Source organism: Coregonus clupeaformis, chromosome 10, assembly GCF_020615455.1.
Source record: "Coregonus clupeaformis isolate EN_2021a chromosome 10, ASM2061545v1, whole genome shotgun sequence".
In the NCBI taxonomy this organism is placed as follows: domain Eukaryota; kingdom Metazoa; phylum Chordata; class Actinopteri; order Salmoniformes; family Salmonidae; genus Coregonus; species Coregonus clupeaformis.
The window spans coordinates 49,921,411-49,941,586 of record NC_059201.1 but is presented as its reverse complement, the minus strand read 5'-3'; the positions used below and the strand labels follow the sequence as shown (position 1 = coordinate 49,941,586).

General features: G+C 43.6%; 1 protein-coding gene across 2 annotated transcripts in view; it reads left to right on the top strand.

Moving 5' to 3' along the window:
- cfap100 (cilia and flagella associated protein 100) overlaps positions 1-19,698 on the top strand; it is a 33,011-nt gene extending 13,313 nt beyond the window's left edge. For both annotated transcript variants that reach the window (XM_045223286.1, XM_045223285.1), the window contains exons 6-16: positions 12,076-12,143; positions 13,274-13,437; positions 13,525-13,605; positions 13,824-13,999; positions 14,200-14,296; positions 14,516-14,558; positions 15,733-15,887; positions 17,563-17,698; positions 17,935-18,137; positions 18,485-18,578; positions 19,067-19,698. In XM_045223286.1, coding sequence (XP_045079221.1) covers positions 12,076-12,143; positions 13,274-13,437; positions 13,525-13,605; positions 13,824-13,999; positions 14,200-14,296; positions 14,516-14,558; positions 15,733-15,887; positions 17,563-17,698; positions 17,935-18,137; positions 18,485-18,578; positions 19,067-19,180 — 1,331 coding nt within the window. In that variant the 3' untranslated portion in view covers positions 19,181-19,698. The remainder of the gene's footprint in view (positions 1-12,075; positions 12,144-13,273; positions 13,438-13,524; positions 13,606-13,823; positions 14,000-14,199; positions 14,297-14,515; positions 14,559-15,732; positions 15,888-17,562; positions 17,699-17,934; positions 18,138-18,484; positions 18,579-19,066) is intronic.
- Positions 19,699-20,176: the final 478 nt, after the last annotated feature.

Below are 20,176 nucleotides of genomic sequence, written 5' to 3'. Positions count from 1 at the left end.
CCAGACGTGACGCTTGGCATTCAGGCCAAAGAGTTCAATCTTGGTTTCATCAGACCAGATAATCTTGTTTTTCATGGTCTGAGAGTCCTTTAGGTGCCTTTTGGCAAACTCCAAGCGGGCTGTCATGTGTCTTTTACTGAGGAGTTGCTTCCGTCTGGCCACTCTACTATAAATGCCTGATTGGTGGAGTAATGCAGAGATGGTTGTCCTTCTTGAAGGTTCTCCCATTTCCACAGAGGAACTCTGGAGCTCTGTCAGAGTGACAATCAAATTATTGGTCACATCCCTGACCAAGGCCCTTCTCCCCCGATTGCTCAGTTTGGCCGGGCAGCCAGCTCTAGGAAGAGTCTTGGTGGTTTCAAACTTCTTCCATTTAAAAAGGATGGAGGCCACTGTGTTCTTGGGGACCTTCAATGCTGCAGACATTTTTTGGTACCCTTCCCCAGATCTGTGTCTCGACACAATCCTGTCTCTGAGCTCTACGGACAATTCCTTCGACCTCATGGCTTGGTTTTTCCTCTGACATGCACTGTCAACTGTGGAACCTTATATAGACAAGTGTGTGCCTTTCCAAATAATGTCCAATCAATTGAATTTACCACAGGTGGACTCATATGAAGTTATAGAAACATCTCAAGGATGGTCAATGGAAACAGGATGCACCTGAGCTCAATTTCGAGTCTCATAGCAAAGAGTCTGAATACTTATGTCAATAAGGTATTTCTGTTGTTTATGTTTAATACATTTGCCATGAAAAAGCAGGGGGAGAACATGTGATTCTGGTGCAGCACATGGCGGCCTACAAATTTACAAGTATAGGCTAGCGAATTTAATTTTAATTTTGAAATATAATAGGGCCTATTTGTATAATTAGTAGGCTTTCATAACATTTATCCTAATGTTATTAGCATACCTCCTCTTTCTCTCTACTGTTTTTATTTTTATTTTTATTTTATTTTATTTTATTTTTAGGGGGTAGATCAGCTTAATATTGCAGATAGACTGTAACTTCCATCAATGTAATTGTCTGCATCACTTCCAATCCCCCATGTTTATATATATATATATATATATATATATATATATATACAGTGGGGAAAAAAAGTATTTAGTCAGCCACCAATTGTGCAAGTTCTCCCACTTAAAAAGATGAGAGAGGCCTGTAATTTTCATCATAGGTACACGTCAACTATGACAGACAAAATGAGAAAAAAAATTCCAGAAAATCACATTGTAGGATTTTTAATGAATTTATTGGCATATGATGGTGGAAAATAAGTATTTGGTCAATAACAAAAGTTTCTCAATACTTTGTTATATACACTTTGTTGGCAATGACACAGGTCAAACGTTTTCTGTAAGTCTTCACAAGGTTTTCACACACTGTTGCTGGTATTTTGGCCCATTCCTCCATGCAGATCTCCTCTAGAGCAGTGATGTTTTGGGGCTGTCGCTGGGCAACACAGACTTTCAACTCCCTCCAAAGATTTTCTATGGGGTTGAGATCTGGAGACTGGCTAGGCCACTCCAGGACCTTGAAATGCTTCTTACGAAGCCACTCCTTCGTTGCCCGGGCGGTGTGTTTGGGATCATTGTCATGCTGAAAGACCCAGCCACGTTTCATCTTCAATGCCCTTGCTGATGGAAGGAGGGTTTCACTCAAAATCTCACGATACATGGCCCCATTCATTCTTTCCTTTACACGGATCAGTCGTCCTGGTCCCTTTGCAGAAAAACAGCCCCAAAGCATGATGTTTCCAACCCCATGCTTCACAGTAGGTATGGTGTTCTTTGGATGCAACTCAGCATTCTTTGTCCTCCAAACATGACGAGTTGAGTTTTTACCAAAAGTTATATTTTGGTTTCATCTGACCATATGACATTCTCCCAATCCTCTTCTGGATCATCCAAATGCACTTCAGACGGGCCTGGACATGTACTGGCTTAAGCAGGGGGACACGTCTCGCACTGCAGGATTTGAGTCCCTGGCGGCGTAGTGTGTTACTGATGGTTGGCTTTGTTACTTTGGTCCCAGCTCTCTGCAGGTCATTCACTAGGTCCCCCCGTGTGGTTCTGGGATTTTTGCTCACCGTTCTTGTGATCATTTTGACCCCACGGGGTGAGATCTTGCGTGGAGCCCCAGATCGAGGGAGATTATCAGTGGTCTTGTATGTCTTCCATTTCCTAATAATTGCTCCCACAGTTGATTTCTTCAAACCAAGCTGCTTACCTATTGCAGATTCAGTCTTCCCAGCCTGGTGCAGGTCTACAATTTAGTTTTTGGTGTCCTTTGACAGCTCTTTGGTCTTGGCCATTGTGAAGTTTGGAGTGTGACTGTTTGAGGTTGTGGACAGGTGTATTTTATCTGATAACAAGTTCAAACAGGTGCCATTAATACAGGTAACGAGTGGAGGACAGAGGAGCCTCTGAAAGAAGTTGTTACAGGTCTGTGAGAGCCAGAAATCTTGCTTGTTTGTAGGTGACCAAATACTTATTTTCCACCATAATTTGCAAATAAATTCATTAAAAATCCTACAATGGGATTTTCTGGATTTTTTTTCCTCAATTTGTCTGTCATAGTTGACGTGTACCTATGATGAAAATTACAGGCCTCTCTCATCTTTTTAAGTGGGAGAACTTGCACAATTGGTGGCTGACTAAATACTTTTTTTCCCCACTGTATACAGTGAGGGAAAAAATTATTTGATCCCCTGCTGATTTTGTAAGTTTGCCCACTGACAAAGAAATGATCACTCTATAATTTTAATGGTAGGTTTATTTGAACAGTGAGAGACAGAATAACAACAAAACAATCCAGAAAAACGCATGTCAAAAATGTTATAAATTGATTTGCATTTTAATGAGGGAAATAAGTATTTGACCCCCTCTCAATCAGAGAGATTTCTGGCTACCAGGTGTCTTTTATACAGGTAACGAGCTGAGATTAGGAGCACACTCTTAAAGGGAGTGCTCCTAATCTCAGCTTGTTACCTGTATAAAAGACACCTGTCCACAGAAGCAATCAATCAATCAGATTCTAAACTCTCCACCATGGCCAAGACCAAAGAGCTCTCCAACGATGTCAGGGACAAGATTGTAGACCTACAGAAGGCTGGAATGGGCTACAAGACCATCACCAAGCAGCTTGGTGAGAAGGTGACAACAGTTGGTGCGATTATTTGCAAATGGAAGAAACACAAAATTACTGTCAATCTCCCTCGGCCTGGGGCTCCATGTAAGATCTCACCTCGTGGAGTTGCAATGATCATGAGAACGTTGAGGAATCAGCCCAGAACTACACGGGAGGATCTTGTCAATGATCTCAAGGCAGCTGGGACCATAGTCACCAAGAAAACAATTGGTAACACACTACGCTGTGAAGGACTGAAATCCTGCAGCGCCCGCAAGGTCCCCCTGCTCAAGAAAGCACATAAACAGGCCCGTCTGAAGTTTGCCAATGAACATCTGAATGATTCAGAGGAGAACTGGGTGAAAGTGTTGTGGTCAGATGCGACCAAAATGGAGCTCTTTGGCATCAACTCAACTCGCCGTGTTTGGAGGAGTAGGAATGCTGCCTATGACCCCAAGAACACCATCCCCACCGTCAAACATGGAGGTGGAAACATTATGCTTTGGGTGTGTTTTTCTGCTAAGGGGACAGGACAACTTCACCGCATCAAAGGGACGATGGACGGGGCCATGTACCGTCAAATCTTGGGTGAAAACCTCCTTCCCTCAGCCAGGGCATTGAAAATGGGTCATGGATGGGTATTCCAGCATGACAATGACCCAAAACACACGGCCAAGGCAACAAAGGAGTGGCTCAAGAAGAAGCACATTAAGGTCCTGGAGTGGCTTAGCCAGTCTCCAGTCCTTAATCCCATAGAAAATCTGTGGAGGGAGCTGAAGGTTTGAGTTGCCAAACGTCAGCCTCGAAAACCTAATGACTTGGAGAAGATCTGCAAAGAGGAGTGGGACAAAATCCCTCCTGAGATGTGAGCAAACCTGGTGGCCAACTACAAGAAAAGTCTGACCTCTGTGATTGCCAACAAGGGTTTTGCCACCAAGTACTAAGTCATGTTTTGCAGAGGGGTCAAATACTTCTTTCCCTCATTAAAATGCAAATCAATTTATAACATTTTTGACATGCGTTTTTCTGGATTTTTTTGTTGTTATTCTGTCTCTCACTGTTCAAATAAACCTACCATTAAAATTATAGACTTATAATTTCTTTGTCAGTGGGCAAACATACAAAATCCGCAGGGGAACAAATACTTTCTTCCCTCACTGTATATATATATATATATATATATATATATATATATATATACATACAGTGGGGAGAACAGGTTTTTTATACACTTTCGATTTTGCAGGTTTTCCTACTTACAAAGCATGTAGAGGTCTGTACTTTTTATCATAGGTACACTTCAACTGTGAGAGACGGAATCTTAAACAAAAATCCAGAAAATCACATTGTATGATTTTTAAGTAATTAATTTGCATTTTATTGCATGACATAAGTACTTGATACATCAGAAAAGCAGAACTTAATATTTGGTACAGAAACCTTTGTTTGCAATTACAGAGATCATACGTTTCCTGTAGGTCTTGACGAGGTTTGCATACACTGCAGCAGGGATTTGGTCCCACTCCTCCATACAGACCTTCTCCAGATCCTTCAGGTTTTGGGGCTGTCGCTGGGCAATACCGACTTTCAGCTCCCTCCAAAGATTTTCTATTGGGTTCAGGTCTGGAGACTGGCTAGGCCACTCCAGGACCTTGAGATGCTTCTTACGGAGCCACTCCTTAGTTGCCCTGGCTGTGTGTTTCGGGTCGTTGTCATGCTGGAAGACCCAGCCACGACCCATCTTCAATGCTCTTACTGAGGGAAGGAGGTTGTTGGCCAAGATCTCGCGATACATGGCCCCATCCATCCTCCCCTCAATACGGTGCAGTCGTCCTGTCCCCTTTGCAGAAAAGCATCCCCAAAGAATGATGTTTCCACCATGCTTCACGGTTGGGATGGTGTTCTTGGGGTTGTACTCATCCTTCTTCTTCCTCCAAACACGGCGAGTGGAGTTTAGACCAAAAAGCTATATTTTTGTCTCATCAGACCACATGACCTTCTCTCATTCTTCCTCTGGATCATCCAGATGGTCATTGGCAAACTTCAGACGGGCCTGGACATGCGCTGGCTTGAGCAGGGGGACCTTGCGTGCACTGCAGGATTTTAATCCATGACGGCGTAGTGTGTTACTAATGGTTTTCTTTGAGACTGTGGTCCCAGCTCTCTTCAGGTCATTGACCAGGTCCTGCCGTGTAGTTCTGGGCTGATCCCTCACCTTCCTCATGATCATTGATGCCCCAGACCGAGGGTGATTGACCGTCATCTTGAACTTCTTCCATTTTCTAATAATTGCGCCAACAGTTGTTGCCTTCTCACCAAGCTGCTTGCCTATTGTCCTGTAGCCCATCCCAGCCTTGTGCAGGTCTACAATTGTATCCCTGATGTCCTTACAATGGTCTTGGCCATTGTGGAGAGGTTGGAGTCTGTTTGATTGAGTGTGTGGACGGGTGTCTTTTATACAGGTAACGAGTTCAAACAGGTGCAGTTAATACAGGTAATGAGTGGAGAACAGGAGGGCTTCTTAAAGAAAAACTAACAGGTCTGTGAGAGCCGGAATTATTACTGGTTGGTAGGTGATCAAATACTTATCTCATGCAATAAAATGCAAATGAATTACTTAAAAATCATACAATGTGATTTTCTGAATTTTGTTTTAGAATCCATCTCTCACAGTTGAAGTGTACCTATGATAAAAATGACAGACCTCTACATGCTTTGTAAGTAGGAAAACCTGCAAAATCGGCAGTGTATCAAATACTTGTTCTCCCCACTGTATATACACATATACTGTACATATATATATATACACATATATACACACATACATACATACACACATACACACACATACACATATACATACATACATACATACATACATACATACATACATACATACATACATATATACATACATACATACATACATACATACATACATACATACATACATACATACATACATACATACATACATACATACATACATACATACATACATACATACATACATACATGCACATACATATCCTGTAAAAAAATATATATTCCCCTTTATTACTTTCCAACCCCACCACCCTTTCCCTAATTGGAGTAAACTAGTGAACAACAATGCTTAGGCCTCTACTTCCAGCTTATACTTACTATATACATTTTATGGACACAGTCAATTTTACAATAATTATATTTTGTTTGTTTTTTCTCCTGAACTTCTTCTGCTCTCAACCTCTCCGATCATTTTCATGATGTCCATCCGGTTTGCTTCTATATGCCATATCTTTCTAACTGTGCTCTTTCACAAAAGCTCCCAACCTACAATATACTTATTCTTTTTGTTTTTCCTCTAATTTATTCTGAGCCTCTATGTTACAGTTTTTATTGCCATCTATCTGTTCTGTTAGACCTTCTATTTCCTTTGTTAGAATAAACTCTTTTGACCTAAATTGCTTTTGTTTTCGAGATGAATACTGAATTGCATGGCCTCTAAAGGCACATTTAAAGTCGTCCCATACAATAAGGGAATTTGCTGTACCTATGTTATGTCGGAAAAGATCAGTTATAAATTCCTTTTGTCCTAGTTAAAAATAAATTATCATCCAATAGGCTTTGATTAAATTTCCAATATTCTCGCCCACATGGAAATTCAGTAAGATTAATGTATATGCCAATTATATGATGGTCCGACCGCATTCTGTCCCCTATCAACACTTTTAAAACGTTTGGTGCCAACAAGAATGACATAAGAAAGAAGTCAAGACGACTAGCTTGATTGAGTCTCCGCCATGTATATCTCACTAGATCAGGATATTTAAGCCTCCATATATCTACTAGTTCTAATGTATCCATGACATTCACGATTTCCTTAAGAGCATGAGGGTGATTGTTTGTGGTGTGATTTCCTTTACGGTCCATTGAGCTATTTAAAACAGTATTATAATCCCCCATCATAATAATATTGTCTTGAATTGCTTGCAGGTTTGATAATTTATTATATATATTGTCAAAGAAGTGTGGATCATCATTATGATCATCTCTCTCTATTGTTGCTTCATTCCTTCCTCGCTTTCACAAGTTTCATTTTCCTTATCTTCATCATTCTAATGACATCCTTGAATAATGTACGACTAGAATTAGATGCAGAAGGCTTTCACTTTTCTTCATGAAGATTGAATGGTTATGGGTCTGAATAAATAACTGCTATAGCCTACCGCCATCACGTGTTCACTCTTCTTTCAAACTACCTGTGAGTTCTATTGGCTGCTGTATTTAACATTCAGCAAACAACAGCTTTTGTTCCTCTTCGAATAGTCTACTGGTATAAGAAAAAAAAGAAGAAAATAGAATGTCCAGCAAGCTATTCTAGTCTATCTTTTCCTGCATGGGACACCAAGAGCTAAGGAGCATTTTTTAAGGAGAGAGGCCAGCGGAGAACAGGTGCATACCGTATTGGGCAAGAGACAGAGGCTATAAGTTAGAAGCTAATTATGGATAACCCATCATTAATTAGCTAAATTTAAGGCTAATTCTGCATTGAATTTATTATCTGAAAGAGCTAGGCTAGGACATCTATATATACAGTGGGTGGAAAAAGTATTTAATCAGCCACCAATTGTGCAAGTTCTCCCACTTAAAAAGACGAGAGAGGCCTGTAATTTTCATCATAGGTACACGTCAACTATGACAGACAAAATGAGAAAAAAATCCAGAAAATCACATTGTAGGATTTTTAATGAATTTATTTGCAAATTATGGTGGAAAATAAGTATTTGGTCAATAACAAAAGTGTCTCAATACTTTGTTATATACCCTTTGTTGGCAATGACACAGGTCAAACGTTTTCTGTAAGTCTTCACAAGGTTTTCACACACTGTTGCTGGTATTTTGGCCCATTCCTCCATGCAGATCTCCTCTAGAGCAGTGATGTTTTGGGGCTGTCGCTGGGCAACATGGACTTTCAACTCCCTCCAAAGATTTTCTATGGGGTTGAGATCTGGAGACTGGCTAGGCCACTCCAGGACCATGAAATGCTTCTTTCGAAGCCACTCCTTCGTTGCCCGGGCGGTGTGTTTGGGATCATTGTCATGCTGAAAGACCCAGCCACGTTTCATCTTCAATGCCCTTGCTGATGGAAGGAGGTTTTCACTCAAAATCTCACGATACATGGCCCCATTCATTCTTTCCTTTACACGGATCAGTCGTCCTGGTCCCTTTGCAGAAAAACAGCCCCAAAGCATGATGTTTCCACCGCCATGCTTCACAGTAGGTATGGTGTTCTTTGGATGCAACTCAGCATTCTTTGTCCTACAAACACGACAAGTTGAGTTTTTACCAAAACGTTCTATTTTAGTTTCATCTGACCATATGACATTCTCCCAATCCTCTTCTGGATCATCCAAATGCACTCTAGCAAACTTCAGACGGGCCTGGACATGTACTGGCTTAAGCAGGGGGACACGTCTGGCACTGCAGGATTTGAGTCCCTGGCGGCGTAGTGTGTTACTGATGGTAGGCTTTGTTACATTGGTCCCAGCTCTCTGCAGGTCATTCACTAGGTCCCCCTGTGTGGTTCTGGGATTTTTGCTCACCGTTCTTGTGATCATTTTGACCCCACGGGGTGAGATCTTGCGTGGAGCCCCAGATCGAGGGAGATTATCAGTGGTCTTGTATGTCTTCCATTTCCTAATAATTGCTCCCACAGTTGATTTCTTCAAACCAAGCTGCTTACCTATTGCAGATTCAGTCTTCCCAGCCTGGTGCAGGTCTACAATTTTGTTTCTGATGTCCTTTGACAGCTCTTTGGTCTTGGCCATAGTGGAGTTTGGAGTGTGACTGTTTGAGGTTGTGGACAGGTGTCTTTTATACTGATAACAAGTTCAAACAGGTGCCATTAATACAGGTAACGAGTGGAGGACAGAGGAGCCTCTTAAAGAAGAAGTTACAGGTCTGTGAGAGCCAGAAATCTTGCTTGTTTGTAGGTGACCAAATACTTATTTTCCACCATAATTTGCAAATAAATTCATTAACAATCCTACAATGTGATTTTCTGGATATTTTTTTCTCAATTTGTCTGTCATAGTTGACGTGTACCTATGATGAAAATGACAGGCCTCTCTCATCTTTTTAAGTGGGAGAACTTGCACAATTGGTGGCTGACTAAATACTTTTTTCCCCCACTGTAGGGCTCTATATCAATCTATACTGAACAAAAATATAAACGCAACATGCAACAATTCCAAAGATTTACAGTTCATATAAGGAAATCAGTCAATTGAAATAAATTCATTAGGACCTAATCTATGGATTTCACATGACTGGGAATACAGATATGCATCTGTTAGTCACAGATACGATAACAAAAAAAGGTAGGGGTGTCGATCAGAAAACCAGTCAGTATCTGGTGTGACCACCATTTGCCTCATGTAGCAAGACATCTCCTTCGCATAGAGTTGATCAGGCTGTTGATTGTGGCCTGTGGAATGTTGTCCCACTCCTCTTCAATGGCTGTGTGAAGTTGCTAGATATTGGCGTGAACTGGAACACGCTGTCATACACAAACATGCCAAACATGCTCAATGGGTGACATGTCTGCTGAGTATGCAGCCCATGGAAGAACTGGGATATTTTCAGCTTCCAGGAATTATGTACAGATCCTTGTGACATGGGGCTGTGCATTATCATGCTGAAACATGAGGTGATGGCGGCGGATGAATGGCACCACAATGGGTCTCAGGATCACGTCACGGTATATCTGTGCATTCAAATTGCCCTTGATAAAATGCAATTGTGTTCGTTGTTCATAGCTTATGCCTGCCCATACCATAACCCCACCGCCACGATGGGGCACTCTGTTCACAACGTTGACATCAGCAAACCGCTCTCCCACACGACGCAATACTGCCATCTGCCCGGTACAGTTTAAACCGGGATTCATCCAGCGTGCCAGTGGCCATCGAAGGTGAGCATTTGCCCACTGAAGTCGGTTATGACACCAAACTGCAGTCAGGTCAAGACCCTGGTGAGGACGACGAGCACGCAGATGAGCTTCCCTGAGACTGTTTTTGACAGTTTGTGCAGAAATGATTTGGTTTTGCAAACTCACAATTTCATCAGCTGTCCGGGTGGCTGGTCTCAGACGATCCCGCAGGTGAAGAAGACGGATGTGGAGGTCCTGGGTTGGCATGGTTACAAGTGGTCTGCGGTTGTGAGGCCGGTTGAACGTACTGCCAAATTCTCTAGAACAATGTTGGAGGTGGCTTATGGTAGAGAAATTAACATTAAATTATCTGGCAACAGCTCTGGTGGACATTCCTGCAGTCAGCTTGCAAATTGCACGCTCCCTCAAAATTTAAATAATCTGTTTCATTGTGTTGTGTGGCAAAACTGCACATTTTAGAGTGGCCTTTTATTGTCTCCAGCACAAGGTGCACCTGTGTAATGATCATGCTGTTTAATCAGCTTCTTGATATGCCACATCTGTCAGGTGGATGAATTTTCTTGGCAAAGGAGAAATGCTCACTAACAGGGATGTAAAAAAAATGTGTGCACAACATTTAAGAGAAATACGATTTCTGTGCATATGAAAAATTTCGGGGATATTTTATTTCAGCTCATGAAACATGGGACCAACACATTACATGTTGCGTTTATATATTTGTTCAGTATAGAACAGGATTATCTAATTTGGATGCAATTTGAATGGAGTTGATGGAGAGAGAGAAAGACTGCGAGAGAGTGCTCGCGCATTCACTGATTTAAAGCAACAATATTCGTGTGATAGGCTGTTTTAAAACTGCAGCTGCAATTAAAAATATCCAGATGGAGATGGGTAAATTAGACCCGAATTCAGTCTTTATATTACTGTAGCATAGGCTATTCTGCAGCAAATGCAGGCCTACCTGTTACAATAATAAAAGTTACCATGATGAGATGATAGGTCTACATTTACATTTACATTTACATCATTTAGCAGACGCTCTTATCCAGAGCGACTTACAAACTGGTGTATTCAACTTATGATAGCCAGTGGGGGGGGTGGGGGAGGGGGGGTATAAGGATTACTTTTATACTATTCCAGGTATTCCTTAAAGAGGAAGGGTTTCAAGTGTCTCCGGAAGGTGGTCAGTGACTCCGCTGTCCTGGCATCGTGGGGGAGCTTGTTCCACCATTGGAACAATGGATTGTGAACTGCGCTCCATACTGAGATGGGCTGTCTGTCCCCACCCTGAGCGTTGATGATTCGTCATGCAGAGGCCGTAGAGAAACCAGATTTAGACATTGCATATAATTTAACAGTTCCATTTCTCGCCATGCTGTTCATATAAATAATTTATTATAATTTACTAGTTTCTCGCAGTTATTTATCCCTGGAAAAGGGAGTGGTTTTGGGTGGTAAATCCTGGTAAATCTCGGTAACCGGGTTCCTGCCATTCAACCCTAGTGGGGTCATTCCAATGAGTTGGGTTCGGGGCTGTTGGAACCGAAGATGCTGTATTTATACCCAGCTTATGGTAGGTCCGGTACTGCGTTATATAGCCTACAAACACCGCTTCCAGATGCCCCCTGGCGGCGGTTCTAAATATTCAGTATTCATTCACGTCCTCCTGCTGTAGGATTCATTTCCTCCTACGACGAAATGGGTCAAATTAAGATCTGACATCTGTATACACCGTCCAACCAAATGCTTACTTGCAGGTTCACAGTGCAACAACAATAATAAATAATAACATATAAGAATGTGAACATAAAGTAAATGACTCAGTAGAATAGAATAAACATTTTAGCACAAGTATAATACAGGAAGGAACAATTTATAGTCCAATATTTACACGTGTATGGGGGAAGGGGGGGATTGGGGGGCAAGTGTTTAAATTGTGAAGTATATAGCAGAGTCTGTTAGCAGCATGAATGTATATGTGTGTGTAACCAACCATACTGTTTCTCCTCAGATCGTAATATTGACAAAGAGAGCATGAATGAGTTTATCACCAAGAAAAGGGAGATGTTTCTGTTGGAGGTAAGAAGGGAACGACGTTCCATAAAAACTGACCGGGTGATCATGTTATGCTCTTTATGACAACTGGAATATGTCCACAGATATTCAGTCTTTTTACGATACAGAAATGCTTGATCATTGTATTAAAAGTAAATGTATTGTTATCTATTCATCATCTTTAGTGGTTCCCACTAGTAAGGAGTTGCCTATGTGCAGGTACAGTCAATACAAGCTTTCTCAACCAAGTTGCTGGCATTTCCCACCTCTTGACACCTCCCTCCCTCCCAATTTCCCACCTCTTGACATCTCCCTCCCTCCCTCCCCATTTCCCACCTCTTGACATCTCCCTCCCACCCTCCCCATTTCCCACCTCTTGACATCTCCCTCCCCCCTCCCCATTTCCCACCTCTTGACACCTCCCTCCCTCCCCATTTCCCACCTCTTGACACCTCCCTCCCTCCCCATTTCCCACCTCTTGACATCTCCCTCTCTCCCTCCCCATTTCCCACCTCTTGACATCTCCCCCCCTCCCCATTTCCCACCTCTTGACATCTCCCTCCCTCCCCATTTCCCACCTCTTGACACCTCCCTCCCTCCCCATTTCCCACCTCTTGACATCTCCCTCCCTCCCTCCCTATTTCCCACCTCTTGACATCTCCCTCCCTCCCTCCCCATTTCCCACCTCTTGACATCTCCCCCCCTCCCCATTTCCCACCTCTTGACACCTCCCTCCCTCCCCATTTCCCACCTCTTGACATCTCCCTCCCTCCCTCCCCATTTCCCACCTCTTGACATTCGTCTCCCTCCCTCCCCATTTCTTGACATCTCCCTCCCTCCCTCCCTCCCTCCCTCCCTCCCTCCCTCCCTCTCAATTTCTTGACATCTCCCTCCCTCCCTCCCTCTCCATTTCTTGACATCTCCCTCCCTCCCTCCCTCCCTCTCTCCCCATTTCTTGACATCTCCCTCCCTCCCTCCCTCCCTCCCTCCCTCCCTCCCTCCCTCCCTCCCTCCCCATTTCTTGACATCTCACTCCCTCCCTCCCTCCCTCCCTCCCCATTTCTTGACATCTCACTCCCTCACTCCCTCCCTCCCTCCCTCCCTCCCTCCATCCATCCTCCATCCCTGCCTGTCCCTTCTCATCTCTCTCCCAGTACTCCTTGGCTGTGAAGCGTGGAGAGATCGAGCACCTGGAGAAAATGGCGGCAGGCGAGGAGAGGAAGCTGATGCGCGCCGAGCGGTTCCTGGAGGACGACGCCATCATGTTCGACGAGTTCCTCAAAGAAAACGACAAGAACTCTGTGGAGGCCATCAAAGTGTAATAACAAACAATATGGTTGATGCATGTACAATCTATGTTCCTCTTCTACTTCATAAAATCATATGGTGTCTCCATTTTGCACAGTGCTGAGTTAGAGACCAAAGTGAAACTGGAGAAGGTGACTGAGATCAAGAGGCTCACGACTAGGATGGTGACCATTAAGAAGTGGGTAGTACACAGAGCATTACAGCTAGGTTGGCCATGGCCTCCCGCCTCAGTATAATATAAGAACTGTTGGCGTCAATCAACTATAGTCAATGCATGATGTACAGGAAAAAGTTGTAAAGGTTACACATCATGTATAGCTCAAGGATGTGTGTGTGTGTGTGTGCGCGCGTTCATGCGTTTGTTTGGGTGCGTGCATGCATGCTCTTCTCCTGCAGTGACATCTCTAAGTTTGAGGACATCATAAAGGAGTACACCATGTACAAGGATTTCCTCTTTAAGCTGTCCCCTCCAGAGTGGCAAGAGGCACAGAAGACCAAGACACCCAAAGCCAAGTCTGTCACCAAGGACACGTCCAAAGAGAAAGACAATGAGAGGGCCACTCCGAAAAGAAGTACTAGTATATCTTCTTTCTTAGTGTTTTGTTATGTATTGTTGCATAAATATTTGACTTCAGTACTGTGATGTAGTGGCCTGTAAAATGGTGATGGGCTGTTGCATTTGATGCTATATTGTGTCTATACTAAAGCGCCTCTTTTTTATTCTCCGTTTTCTGTCTCTCCCTCTCTCACTTACACACACGTACACACACAGGTGTGGACAGCAGGGCGTCCTTTGCGAGTCGAGAGCTGCCCCCTCTCCGGGATGCCAGGGCCACCTCTAGACAGTCGATACGCCAGAGTGACAAACCGTGAGTGTGTGTGTGTGTGTGTGTGTGTGTGTGTGTGTGTGTGTGTGTGTGTGTGTGTGTGTGTGTGTGTATGTATATGTATGTGTCACAAATCACGAGTACAACAGTGGGCCTCAGGGTATCTATGGGAGTCACCCATTGGTGGAAGTGGGTTTGAATATGACCATGTTATATGCTATAATTTTGGCTAATTTTAGTGCTGAGTTCCTGTCTTTTCAGGAGCCCTGTGGCAGAACTGGAGACCGACAGCTCTGAATATGAGGTTAGTTTCAACTTTAGAAGATCAGTATTACACTGGAGGATAACTGCATTCTGGCAAATTTCATAAACTGACACCAGAATTGAATAAATGAGACGTTTGAATAAAAATTGAATACAGCCTGAATATGACTTAAAATGTCAAGGGCCTATTTTCTGGACACAGATTAAGCCCTAAAAAGCATGCTCAATGGATCAGTCTCGACTAAAATACATTTTCTCCATGGGCGCGTTTGAGCAGATCACTTTTGACCATCATTGGTCACCGCCTTCCAGTGTGTTGCATTATGGAAATAAAAATTATCCGACTTGCGCCTACACGAAGACTGCATGAACTCATGAAGTTATGACTGCAGTCGACTGCAAGTTTCTGCAGTTGCTCTTCACCAACTTTATCCTGCAGCCATCGCCTGGATTGTGGGAGGCTCTATTGTCAACGAATAATTATGGTGTTTTTGTTTGATCCACGTGAACGTGACCAAACACGTGACTGAAACAGATACCAACTTTGCCGCGATTCATGTATACAGTGGATATGTACAAATGAATGTGATATTTGAGGCTCTCTCTCACTAATTGATAGGTCAATGTACACACATATATTTACAGTTTGTGAGTGTGTAATATGGAGGTTGTAGACATGTTTATTTCGACATTACAAAGAAAAACTTGTATAAACAATGGCAACACTGCCATGTTGAGTTGAGCCTTGCTGTTAAAAAAACACATTAGTGTCCGACTTTTGGCTGTCGCAGATGCACCTCCCCCGACTTCACTCCTCGACTTACGTCTGCGTCGGTTGCTTCAGCCTTAACACTTTAAAAGTGCCCCATGACTAGGATTAATCTGAGAAAACCGACCAAAATCTGATTATGTTCAACTTCAACCCCACTAGTCCATATAGGCAACCTAGCTTCCTGCTAAAGGATATTTTTCCTATACAACTTACCCATACTTTTCAACTTACTCTGGAAGAAGTCTATGGGAGAATCTCAATTGCATTTCCTCGATTCCTCACGTCCGCTCTCCTCGCCTCTCGTCCGCTCTCCTCGCCTCCTAATCCAATGGGTTTTGAGAAGGAGGCAAGGAGAGATGACGCGAAGAATCAAGGAAATGCTATTGAGATTCTCCCTATGTCTCTATGCCTATCTGTGTGTGGTGTTTGTCGCCCCCTGCAGGAACACCCAGAGCTGTACTTCACGGACCCCAGGCAGCTGCTGGAGCTGCTTACAGAGCTGGAGGAGCAGAACCTCTCTCTGATCCAGAACTCCAGGGAGACGGAGGAGGCCCTGGAGGTGTTCAGTAAGGTCATGGACCATACAAGGAAAAAGATGTAAGTAAGACCTGCTGGGGTTAGAGGTCCCCCCCCCCTCCCCGCAGTCCCCGCAAAGCGGGTGGGCCCACGAGCTCTGGGGGTGCCGACCTCCCCCCATCCCCCAGGTGGGGGCCACCAGAGCCCCTATAGTCCAGTAAAATCTGGATTATGCCTCCCATTCCAATTACACTGGTTTGGATTTCTCCCATTTTCACCCCATTCGGGAACTTCGAGGGTTTATGTCAAAGCCCTTCTAGTAATGTAATAGGATCTCCAGATAGAATATGAACAAAATGTTTAGAATTACAGGTAATTAGCTGTAAAACGGCAAAATGTTCTCTCAGCCTCATGGCAAAATTTGTAGAATAGCAGGAAATTAGTTTAAAAAATTCTAAATGATCTCAGCCTCATTGCAAAATGTGTAGAATAGCATGAGATTAGCTATAAAACAGCACATTTCCCTCTTTGCCCCATGACAAAATGTGTAGAATTGCAGAAAATTAGCTTTAAAAATACAAAATTCTCTCAGCCTCATTGCAAAATGAGTAGAATAGCATGAGATTAGCTATAAAACTGCACATTTTCCTCTCAGCCTCATGGCAATATAATTCATAATAGTATTCATTTAATTTGTAAAGCGCTTTTCTCAGACCAGAGGCAAAAAGATAAATAATAATACAAAATAAATACATAAATAATAATAAAAACAAAAACACAGAACATAGAACACAGACAACAATCAAAGCCATATACAGGTGTCGTCAGATCCGGACGACATGAGAACAGAATTAGCAGAGGTCCTTGAAAACAGCACGGTCTTGAGATGTGCCTTAAAGAAGGACAGAGACTCTGCAGCCCTAATAGTTCCTGGAAGTGCATTCCACAGCCTCAGAGCCGCGCAACTGAAAGCCCTGTCACCCATAGTTTTTAGTCTGCTGCAGGGCTGCTTAAGGGAGACAGACCTGGAGGAGCGAAGGGTGCGTGTGGGGCAGAAGGGTAGAATGAGGTCAGACAGGTACTTTGGTCCAGAGTTTTTCATAGCTTGGTAGGTGTGGGGAGCTAGTGGAGGTTGAACAGCACTGGAGTGATGTGCTCGCGGGGGAGGTGTGGGTGAGGACACGTGCAGTACAGTTCTGGACATATTGTAGCCTGTTTAGGCACTTGGCAGATGCGCCAACAAAAATGGCAAATATGTGTAGAATTGCATGAAATTAGCTTTAAAAATACAAAATTCTCTCAGCCTCATTGCAAAATGTGTGGAATAGCATGAGACCAGCTATAAAACTGCACATTTTCCTCTCTGCCCCATGGCAATATGTGTAGAATTGAAGGAAATGTGCTTTAAAACAGCAACATTTTCTGTCAGCCTCATGGCAAAATGTTAAGAATAGCAAGATATTAGCTATATAAATTCTAATTTTTCTCTTTGCCACATGGAAAAATGTGTAGAATTGTAGGAAGGGGAGCCTTGCTCAGACCTGGCGGGGGGCCCTGCGAAACTGCGGTAGGCCACTGGCTCGGACTACCACAAAGTTATTGTAGAAAGGAAATGATTTTGACTGACATTGACAAGAGCTAGGATGTTTTATGTCATGAGTACCCTTCATAGTTCCTTCTCTCTCTTTCCTCACCTGCATTCGTTTCTATGTGTGTGCGCGGCTGTGCACCATTCTTCTCTCCCCCCTCTCTGTAGGGAGCTGGAGACCATCCAGCTGACCCAGCAGATAGACATCATGACCCACACCATCCAGAGGGAGAAGGAACGGGCTGCCGAGCTGGAGCTGAGGGCCCGCCTCTTCAATTTTGGGAAGTACAAATCCGCTGACCAGGTAGGAGAAAGAAAAGTTGCCCTTGAGACGATGATCTAAAGTCTGTTCGTCTCTAATGGTCGATGTTAGGATTTGGGGAAGGTAAGCAAATCCTAGATCTGTGCCTACTAACAATGGGACAGGTCACTGACGGTTATGCAGAGGATCAGAGGAAATGCTAATATCAGCAGTGAGCCAGTCATTGGCCTTAGATCATATAGATCTTTCTCTCTCACCTCTTTGTTCCTCCACTGTAGGATTGTATGCTGGACTCCCTGGGCGCTAAGGTGGAGGAGGTGTACCGGGGCTGCGTGGGCGACAAAGAGGCCAACCTGAGCACGCTGCAGATGCTGACGGTTATCGAGAGCCGCCTGGGCGAGCTGCTGGAGAACGTGGAGATGATCCCCAAGGAGCAGCTGCTGATGGCCGAGAGGACCAAGGAGAAGGAGAGGAGGCTCAGGTGCGGGAGAGTTGGAACGCAGCTTCGTATGACCATCATATAGGCTAGTCACGTTGGCCCCATTCCATTTCAATCTCTAGGTCTTAAGGATCTAAGCTTTAGCCTCTGCCTAGTGCCCATGGTTGGTTGATGCATAGTGGAAGAAACTACTTTGGTGTGCTGGTGTCATAGGCAGCAATTTGACTTGGGCCCCGTTCCAATTGGTGTTCCATGTGGTAGCTGGGTGCCAGAGCTGAGTTTCTTTCAGTTTGAAGCACATTTGTGAAGTTGACATCTAGACTGGAGATTTAAATGAATCTACCCTTCTCCTCCTTTCCCCCCCATGATCCTTTGCTTCCTTTCTGTAGGCTGCGTGATGAGAAGATGCATCAGGCAAAGCAGCACCAGGAGGAGAGGCTGAAGAGGGCCCTGGAGAGAGCCCAGGCCGACATCAAGAAAACAGTCAGTCACACAATCTGCCTCAACACCACACCATTACAATCCTACAGGCAAAAGTTATGACCAAAGTTCTGCCAGAAAATCAGTGTGAAACATGACATTTCCATTAATGCCTATAACCCAGATGACATTGCGTAACTAAGGGCTGGATTCAGTCCGTATCGCGGAAGATCCGCATAAAAATGTTAAGGTAATTTACGACTGAGCCGACATATGCAGCATTTACTGTGAATGCAGGAACATTGCCTTTAAATTTCAATCGAGCTATACCGTGGATCCTCTGCGATCCTTCCACGATATGGATTGAATGCAGCCCTAAACCACTGGTTTAGTTACCTTGGGGACTGTTCTATTATATGGTAGAAATGGAGAATAAGCATAACGTTTGATAAATATCCAGAGTTCATGTCATATAATTAATTGTACTACAGAAACCATACCATAGTGTTCTCTTCATTTGACGATGCTAACATTTAGGCCCTTTTCTCCAGACTGGCAAGAAACTGATGGCCAGATCGCAGCCCCCTGCCAGCAAGCTGAAGACCAGCCAGGTGCATGACATCTCAGACAAGGAGAAAGAGGAGCAGGTCTACTTCTTCACCTAAAGGGCAGAGTCAGTCATAACACAGCCCCTACGCCGTTACTGACCAGAACTCATTTCATCTGTTTTGGCCTATTGTGGGGCTGTGACTGACTCACTGTAAATACTGACGAATAATTGGGTATGACATGACTGGTATAAGTAAGGCTTATCAAACGTCCCTATTGGACACTGGTGATGTCACATGATGGGATAGGTCCTACTTCTTTGAAACTGGGTGGTTGTTTATATTGACTTGGCGGGGAGCATGTGGACTTTCTTTTGGTGGACAGTGCTCTCACCACACATTTTATAGACTTGGATTATTTTGTCATACCAGATGTACAATATTTTTCCAATACCAGATTTTGATTACAATATTTAGCCATACCAGATTATGTTTTATGACATGTCTTATCCTTTATATTATTGATAATCTATTGTGCTTCTTTACCTGATCATATATGAATAGCAGATGGACTACATGCGATGAACAAATGAATACACATTTCACAATAAAGCTCTACTCTTGCCTCTGGTGAATTCAATGTGAACCTATAATCTATATAACCCCAGAGTGAAACCAGGAAAGCCAGATGGAAAACCTGGACTCGATAAAGATTTCTAAGTCCTACAAAAATACTACACATTCACATTTACATTTTAGTCATTGTGTCTCCTGAGTGGCGCAGTGGTCTAAGGCACTGCATCACAGTGCTAGCTGTGCCACTAGAGATCCTGGTTCGAATCCAGGCTCTGTCGCAGCCGGCCGCGACCGGGAGACTCATGGGCGGCGCACAATTGGCCCAGCGTCGTCCAGGGTAGGGGAGGGAATGGCCGGCAGGGATGTAGCTCAGTTGATAGAGCATGGTGTTTGCAACGCTAGGGTTGTGGGTTCGATTCCCACGGGGGGCCAGTATAATAATAAAATAAAAAAATGTATTCACTAACTGTAAGTCGCTCTGGATAAGAGCGTCTGCTAAATGACTAAAATGTAAAATGATTTAGCAGACGCTCTTAT